This window comes from Rhododendron vialii, chromosome 7a, assembly GCF_030253575.1.
Source record: "Rhododendron vialii isolate Sample 1 chromosome 7a, ASM3025357v1".
In the NCBI taxonomy this organism is placed as follows: domain Eukaryota; kingdom Viridiplantae; phylum Streptophyta; class Magnoliopsida; order Ericales; family Ericaceae; genus Rhododendron; species Rhododendron vialii.
In genome coordinates, this window is record NC_080563.1 from 8,341,872 (window position 1) to 8,351,146 (window position 9,275).

A 9,275-nucleotide genomic window follows, 5' to 3' on the forward strand; every position below is an offset into this window, starting at 1 on the left:
GGTGTAATTACTGTGTGGTTTGTGGTACACTGGAAGGAGTGGTTCGACTATCTAGTGCAAGTGAATTTTCAAAGATGAGTTGTGCAAACAAGCCAAGATGTTTTCCCAAAAAAAAAAATGAGAAAGCTGCAGCAGCAGCCAAGATGGATATCTGTATTGATTTAGTGCAAGTGTGAAAGGAAGGAGTAATAGCTTAATTAATTAGCTTGAAATACGAAGGAAGAAGTAGAGTATGTATTAGGAGTACCTCTTTTACGAAAACGGAAAACGCACACCGAGGCCATCTATCTCGACTTGGGGGATGCGAGAAATGAGGGGCCAATATCGCCCTTTCTTCTCTTCACACCTCTCTTCCAGTAAAGGACATTCTTTAATTGACAAATACAAAAGCGAGGGAGGCAGCTCCTCTGCTGAAAACGATGCCATCTTGGGGCACTTCTCCATCAGCAGTATCGAAAGCGAGGGAAGAAGCCCTGGGTTTGTAATGGTCGTGAGATTAGGGCAACTATAGATACTAAGTATTTCAAGAGAGGGGATGTTTAGAAATTCCTTGCAAGATAGCTTCTCCAGATTTGGAAAATCTCCGACAATCAGCTGGATCAGAGAAGCGGGCAGCCACAACATCATCCCATCTTCTTCTTCTTCTTCTACTGGTGGAAATGACGCCCAACCATAACCAGAGAGCAAGAGTTCTCTGAGAGAGGACAATCTGTGCAAACCCCACTCTTGTGGGGGCTTATTAGCCCCCTCGTCGACGTTGAGCAACACAAGGAACGTGAGGTTGGTGAAGTGGGAAATGAGTTCCGCATCCCAAGTAGTTATTAATGAAGTGAGCTTGTTGTAGGCATGGAGTGGCAGGCCCTTGAGTTTCGTGCACCGGACGACCTCCAATTTCCTCAGATTGGTTGCGGTGAACCATCCTTCTGGAATGGACTCCACATTCTCACAATACCATACCGTCAAAGTAGTGAGATTCTTGAGACATCCACCATCAACATTGTTTTGCGTCACATCCGGCAAGGATTTGAGGCTTCCACAGAACCGAATATCAAAAGATTCAAGAGATGTACAATTTATTTTCATGCCCTCGTCTGCTAGTACTGACTCCAGCTTTGCACATCCCGAAATGCGCATTTTTTTGAGATTGCAGGGCAGACCAGTTCTCAAACTACTTAAGTACGTGAGCGATGGACACCTCGAAACCTTCAATTTCTCGAGACTATTCAGCATCATCAACTCAGGTAGAGATTGTAGAGAGTCACAATATTCAATACGCAATGTTCTTAGCATAGACGGCAAACCTGTCTTTGGGAAGGAGACGAGACATGGACATTTACCGATAATAAGCTGCTGAAGAGATCTGAGGTTGTGCAGCCCTCGTGGCAGCTTCTTCATCTTTTCGCAATTTTTTATTTCCAAGTACTCCAGCAGCATCATGTAAGGAAGCTCCTCATGCTGTTGTATCCCTTCCTCTTTTTCATCATCTTCAAATAAGAAAATAAGTTTAGGGCAGCCATCAATCACCAAGCGTCGGAGGGCAGGAAGACGGTGGAGTATTCTAACTTCATTCTTCCACAATGATGCGAGTTCTGGACAACCTGTTTGTCTATTTTATTGATAGTCGACTAATCGACTAGAGATTGCTAAGTGTGCTGGAAATGTGGGTGTTTGTGGTGGTGGAGTTTGGTTCCTTGCCGTATTTCAGGACTTCTCTGGAAGCAAACTTAATGAAGTGAATGGAGATGGAAGAAGAACAACAAAATGGACTTTATTATCCCTCGGTGTAGAAGTCAAATCGACTATGAGAACACAATCGAACAGACGGTTAAATTACAAGCTACTCCTAGAGCAAGAAATGTAAAGTACAGATAAAAGTAGAAGCCTTTGGGCGATTGATTGGGGGGTCCCTAAATGTCTTTAATTCTTGTATTTATAGGCTGCAATCAACTTGAAATTCAAACCAGATGGAATTCCCTCCTCTGATTTGAATTGAGCGCTTATTTCCTTTGTACTTCCTTATTTTGCTCCATGATCATGAGGCAGTTATTTTGACAAAAAATCCCGTCAGTGCTTCATCTTCAACTGCCTCTTTCCACGATCTAGATGTGTTTCACTTGTCCTTTGTCCAATTGCCACGCGTCCCTGACTATGATGCACGTTCTGTCCATTTGATACAAGGTTCTGTCCATTTGATACAAGCTGCAATCAAATTAGCTCATTAACCATTGCCACGTGTCATTATTTAGCCCAGTCGATTGGTAATGACCATCTTGCTAAAATATGGTGTAAACAATGCCCCCCTTATTCATTTGGGTGAAGGGCTAACGTAACCCAAGTGAATAATTTAACTAGTTTCAAATCACCCAACTGTCGATATCGACGGGTGATAATCTTTTACGGTGTAAACATTTATGCCCCTAACTCTCGAAGAGTTTTAGATAAATTTTACACCAATTTTTTCACTTTTCGACTGGTACAATAAAGCCTTCAAGGCTTAAAAACCACCATCGAAAGCCATGTGCTGGCTTAATAGATGCAAAATTCCCTCTGTCGAATTATGGGAAAGTATTGCCTCTGTTGGAAAATCCTTGTCGATTGCCATGATCGATTGTTGATTTCACCAATCGATTGCAATTAATGGATGGTCAAACAATTACTCATGGCAAAACCACCTGTTCAATCATGCATGCAAACACTGCCATGCCCAAAATATGGATTTGCCATAATTAGCCATTTCTGTTAGTCCTCGACCGAAAGTCTTCTGCTAGCCGAAGATCAGTGGTGGAACAAGTGGCATAAAACCAATACTTGGTGTTTTTCGACTAAAGCCAATATAAATGGCTTTGGAGAATCCATATCCCTCTTAACACATGGTTACTGTCGATCAACAATTCACAACCACAATTGGCTTGAACTCATACTCTATGGGCAAGTTTTCGCTATTCTTAACCCGTATAGATGGAGTGGAGGGATCATTTTCTATTTCGGCCATTCATGGTCTAAATTAAAAACTCTAGTCGAATTATCTTCATAACTCGACTTACTTTGAGTTTCAAACTTTTGAGCCACTTAAGTTTTATGATTGCCTCTTCTTAAGATGAGTTTGCCCCCCATGCATGCAAACTCAATATCAAAAAGAAGGCTATTTCTCATTTCATAATTTTGCCAAATATGTTCTCATTTCTTGTAAAACAGGCCAAATTTGGACAAAATATTCCAAAATCGAGAGAAAGTGATTACAAAAGCCTTGTATAAATGTTTGACATACATGGCCAAATGGAGGTTTATAATTCATAAATGGACCAAATCCATTCGCATCTGCAAAGCATTCAAAACCCTTACGATCAAGGCCTTCCATATGTACCTGTGGTGTTAATACTTTTCGTGCATGGTAAAATCTCATAGATCGTTTCCATTCATGGTCAATCTTTCTGATTAAAATTTCAAGTGGAGTGAAATGTACGGTGGCCTAACATTTTAAATCTTTGCCACCTATCAACCCCAGTACTGATTGTTCCAAGATCACCAACGAATGGCTTTCTTCAGACGAATAAAATGTCAAAGCCTTGTAAGGCTTTTCTGTCGAATTATTTCATGACTCAACTCCTTCGAGTTTAAACGTCAAAGCCGAATTCTTTGCATAATCTGGCTAAAATAAAGATCAGCTTGCCCCATGCAAATGGCTGGCCTCCTTTGAACAATAAACTGTTTCAAGCCTTAACGTGTAAGGCTTCCATGCAAGACTTATCAATGAACCCTTGATTTTGGGGTTCACATTTGTTCAACAAATGGCTAGCCTTCCATTTGATAACCGTTTCTGATGCTGTAAAAGGAACCATGCATGGCCAACAAAGCCAACAAATGGCCGAAGGAAAACCATGACAAATGGCCAACAAAATTGACAGGCAAACCAACAAAGCCGTGTTGGAACCTTTTTGTCTTTTAATTGTTCCACATGTAAATTACGCCTTCTGGTTTTGCTACAAACAACGGTGATTTGTAGAATCGACAGACAGTTGCTTCTTCTTTTCCTTTCCCAGAAGATCCAAGAGTTGGCCAACAAATGGCCGTTATTCTATTTCTGCAAGGCATTCATTTTCACATTTGATTTTTGCCATCACTTCCAATTTAGTGATGGTGCGGACAAAATTGTGGCCAATTTTGGCCATTTATATTTGCCCAAAATTGTAGAAAAGCAATGAACACTATCTACACATCTTAACCAAAACTGGGCATATTTCAACCAAAACCAATACGGATACCAATATAAATGGCTTTTGAAAAATCTATACCTCTTACAAATACTTTTGATCAACAATTGAACAAATGGTTTTGGGGCCCTTGTGGTTGACATGTAGTGTACCATAGGAGGCACATATTGACTTTGATTAGTACCAAATCCAGGCGGTACTTTGAAACCAATGGGAATATTTCCATCTCGGCCATTACCATGTTGACTTCCAATTCCATTACTTCCACTAGTATTTGAAACTGGTTGATAAAAATTCGTTGGCCTTGTTGGGCTAGGCTTAGGTTGACTAGACCCTAATGGAATTCGATTCGCTCCATTTAGAGGTTCAAGAGTAGGATTAGTATATACCTGTTGAGGATGCCCCCCAGGCATATCTAAAGTTTCTGGAGTTCTCCTGTCGTCAGGCAAACCACGGGAAGAAGGAATCTCTCCTTGTTCCGGTGCAATCAACCTTCGTAGTAGAGTCGAAAATTCTCGGGCTTCGTCATCTTGTGGATTTGCCACAATGTAAGACAAAACTTGAACCAATTTCTTGATTAGGTGTGCCATTACTTCCAAATTAGTAAGTGGCCCTCCTTCTAGCGCCAAAATTGTTTACCAATTTTTCCCTCAATCGAAATCGATAGAAATTTCGGGAAACAAAGCCAACAACAAAAATAAGGGCGAATGCGGCCATGTCTCCACAAACGGATTTGAGGTTCCTTGCCGTATTTCAGGACTTCACCGGAAAAGAAATGGCGAATGAATCAAATGCTATTTTTTGGTGATGATGAATTGACTCGTAAAAGAAGACCGTCACCCGCCAATCTTCAAGAACGGAATCGACCCATCGATTGGGCGGAGTGGATTGATGGTTTAGTGAAGTGGGGTGGAACGGAAGAAAAATAACAAATGGACTTTGTTATTTTTCCAAGGTAGATTTACAATCAAAAAGGACGGATCCCCATCGAAAGTAAGAAAATTAAGTTAATTCTACTCCTACTCCTAGTTATAACCCGAATGGGTTAGTAGTGCCAAAAATTAAGACAAATAAAGATAGACTTTGATTTGTTGGAGAGGAATTACAATGAAGTCTTAAAAGACTATTTATAGAAAACAACAAACGTAGGAAATAACTTCCTAACTTCTCCACTAGTCTTCATTCAATCTTTTGCTTCCACTTGTCAAAATAACTTCCCACTTCCCTTCAAATGTGTAGGAGCATGACAAGTGTCCTTTTAACTTCCACATGTGTAGGAGCAAGCCAAGTGTCCTGCATGCAAATAATAATAAAAGGAATACTAATATTAGTTCTAATATTAATACGAATACTTAATAATAATAAAATAGGAAGCATTCTCATAATTGCCACCTTTCGGTCGATCATCGACAGGCGGTGAAATATGGTGTAAACAGCTTGCAGATGCAGAGGAGAAGCAAATGACAGATCAATGGGGTATCAAACTGTGGCTGGAGGATCTCGAGGACTTGGCTTACGATCTCGATGACGTGCTGGACGAGTTTGCCACTGAAGCTTTGCGGCAAAAGGTGATGGAAAAGCCTCGAGCTAGCACCAGCAAGGTACGTGCCTTAGTACCTACTTGTTGTATGAATTTCAAACCAAGCACCATAGTATCTGGTTATAGGATGAGGTCCCAGATAGATGCGATCACTGCCAGGTTGCAAGATCTTTTTGATCGCAGATCGGGGCTTGGCTTGCAAGTCGGGCCATCTGCTAAAGCTCCACAAAGGCCACAAACTTCATCTTTGAATCTTGAACAACGTTTATATGGTAGGGATGGAGATAAAAAAGCGATACTAGAGTTGCTCCAATGCGGTCAATCTAGTAATGAAAAGGTAGGTATAGTTCCCATTGTGGGTATGGGTGGGGTCGGCAAGACCACCCTTGCTCAGGATGTCTACAACGACGAAACGGTGGGAGAACATTTTGAGATGAAAGCGTGGGTTTGTGTATCTGAAGTGTTTGATATTGTGGGTGTGACCAAAACGATTCTCGAGTCTGTCACTTCCCAGACTTGCCATTTTAACACACTGGATCAAGTTCAAAATCAACTAAAGAAGGCCGTAACCGGGAAGAAGTTCTTGATTGTTCTAGATGATGTCTGGAATGAAAAGTATGGTGATTGGATCAGTTTAAAGAGTCCCTTTAATGATGGAGCCTTAGGAAGTAAGGTAATAGTAACAACACGTAATAGGGAGGTTGCATCGATGATGGCCGGAATCGATAAATTTCATCCCTTGAGGGAACTATCAGAGGATGATTGTTGGTCCGTGTTTGAACAACATGCATTTGAGAATAGAAGAATCGACGAAAGTTCAGATTTGGTTTCAATTGGTCGAAAGATTGTGAAAAAATGCAATGGGTTGCCTTTGGCTGCGAGGACACTGGGTGGCCTTCTACGGTGTAAAGACAGAGATGATGAGTGGGAAGAAGTATTGAATAGTAAGATGTGGGAGTTATCAGACAAGAAAAGTGACATTCTTCCCTCTTTGAGATTAAGCTACTATCACCTCCCTTCACATTTGAAGAAATGTTTTGGATATTGCTCCATACTACCTAAGAATTATGAATTTGAGGAAAAGGAACTAGTTTTCTGGTGGATGGCGGAAGGCTTAATTCAGAAACCAACGGGACAAAAGCAAATGGAAGATCTTGGATGTGATTACTTTCGTGAATTGTCATCGAGGTCATTTTTTCAATCGTCAAGCCGTGGTGAAGTCTCACTATTTGTTATGCACGACCTCATCAACGATTTGGCTCAATTCGTAGCAAGACAAATTTGTTTTAGGATGGAGGAGAAGCTTGAATACAATGAGGGGGACACAATTATCACTAAGGCTCGTCATTCATCCTACACACGTGGCTATCGAGATGGCATAAAAAAGTTTGAGATCTTCCAAAAAGTCAAAAATCTTCGGTCTTTTTTACCGTTCGGATTGAGAGATCGAGGTACCAACCAATCAAATTCCTACTTGACCAGTGATGTTCCCCTTCAATTGTTGCCAAGTCTTAGACGCTTACGCGTGCTTAGTTTGAGAAGATATCTAATCTGTGAACTTTCAAGTACGATTGGAGATTTGAAACATGTGAGGTTTCTTGACCTTACATGTGCCTTGATTGCTACATTACCGGAATCAGTAGGCACTCTCTATAACCTACAAACACTAATATTAAGAGATTGTAGAAATCTCAACAAGTTGCCAACAAACATGAGTAACCTTATTAACTTGCGGCATCTGGATGTTACTGGAGCAGATTCCTTACAAGAAATGCCACCAAAAATTGGTAAATTGACAAGTCTTCAAACATTATCAAACTTCATCGTCAGCCAAGGCAATGGGTCTACCATCAATGAGTTGGGCACCTTGATTCAACTTAGAGGGACACTTTGCATATCAGGGTTGGAGAACGTGGAGAATGCTCAGGATGTCAGGAGGGCCATCTTGAAGGATAAACAACACTTAGATGTGTTGTTGATGAAATGGAGTAACATCTCAGATAATTCTCGCGATCCAAGTGTTGACTCAGAAGTGCTTGATATGCTAAGACCTCACGAGAAGTTAAAAGAGCTTACCATTAGTGGCTACCATGGCCTAACATTTCCGACTTGGGTTAGAAATTCTGTGTTCACTAACATGGTCAACTTGAAGTTCCAAAATTGTGAAAGATGCATTTCCTTGCCGCCACTGGGTCGATTACCCTCACTTACAAGACTTTACATTCAAGGTACAAAAGCATTACAAAACATTGGACTTGAGTTCTACGGGTCAGGCTGCTCACATCCCTTCCCAGCTCTAGAGTTTTTGACCTTTGAGGACATGCCTGAATGGAAAGACTGGTCTCCTTTTGAAGGGGAGGTAGGCGCTCAAGCATTTTTGCGCTTGTCAGAGATCTCCATAAAAAGGTGTCCCAAGCTTTTGGGAAAATTGCCCAACAATCTTCCTTCCTTAAGAAAGCTGGATATTGAAGATTGCTCGGTGTTGGTGGTTGCATGGGTTCCAATCCCTAAAGGGCTAATTGAAGTGAGGAATACACTTCAGTTTGATTCACTCATCTCATTATCTCTCAAAGATGTTTATATTCCGAACTCCTTTAATAATTCAGAAGTGGGTAATGATGCAGGTGCGGTAGAAAATGCAAGGTATGGCCATTTGAGCTCACTGACTTCCTTAAGAATTAAAAACATTCAAGGTCTCACGTGCCTACCCAGTTGGTTTGTTCAAGGGCTGGCGGGACTCCAAGAACTCTCTGTCTATGGTTGTGTTTACACCATATTTTAGCAAGATGGTCATTACCAATCGACTGGGCTAAATAATGACACGTGGCAATGGTTAATGAGCTAATTTGATTGCAGCTTGTATCAAATGGACAGAACCTTGTATCAAATGGACAGAACGTGCATCATAGTCAGGGACGCGTGGCAATTGGACAAAGGACAAGTGAAACACATCTAGATCGTGGAAAGAGGCAGTTGAAGATGAAGCACTGACGGGATTTTTTGTCAAAATAACTGCCTCATGATCATGGAGCAAAATAAGGAAGTACAAAGGAAATAAGCGCTCAATTCAAATCAGAGGAGGGAATTCCATCTGGTTTGAATTTCAAGTTGATTGCAGCCTATAAATACAAGAATTAAAGACATTTAGGGACCCCCCAATCAATCGCCCAAAGGCTTCTACTTTTATCTGTACTTTACATTTCTTGCTCTAGGAGTAGCTTGTAATTTAACCGTCTGTTCGATTGTGTTCTCATAGTCGATTTGACTTCTACACCGAGGGATAATAAAGTCCATTTTGTTGTTCTTCTTCCATCTCCATTCACTTCATTAAGTTTGCTTCCAGAGAAGTCCTGAAATACGGCAAGGAACCAAACTCCACCACCACAAACACCCACATTTCCAGCACACTTAGCAATCTCTAGTCGATTAGTCGACTATCAGTAAAATAGACAAACAATTTTGGCGCTAGAAGGAGGGCATCATTACTAAATCGGAAGTAATGGTGAAATCATATGTGAAAAGAA

General features: G+C 41.0%; 1 protein-coding gene across 1 annotated transcript; it reads left to right on the plus strand.

Moving 5' to 3' along the window:
• The first annotated feature begins 5,652 nt into the window (after positions 1-5,652).
• On the plus strand, positions 5,653-8,742 carry LOC131332616 (putative disease resistance RPP13-like protein 1). Its single transcript, XM_058366914.1, has 2 exons — positions 5,653-8,515; positions 8,608-8,742. Exons 1-2 carry the CDS (start codon positions 5,672-5,674, stop codon positions 8,740-8,742), a joined length of 2,979 nt encoding a protein of 992 aa, XP_058222897.1. The 5' UTR covers positions 5,653-5,671.
• The last annotated feature ends 533 nt before the right edge of the window (positions 8,743-9,275 follow it).

Coding starts and splice junctions, on each gene's coding strand:
- LOC131332616 (XM_058366914.1), top strand. CDS start 5,672: ATGACAGATCAATGGGGTATCAAACTGTGGCTGGAGGATCTCGAGGAC. Junction 8,516..8,607: donor AACTCTCTGTCTATGGTTGT/GTTTACACCATA, acceptor ATTTGATTGCAG/CTTGTATCAAATGGACAGAA.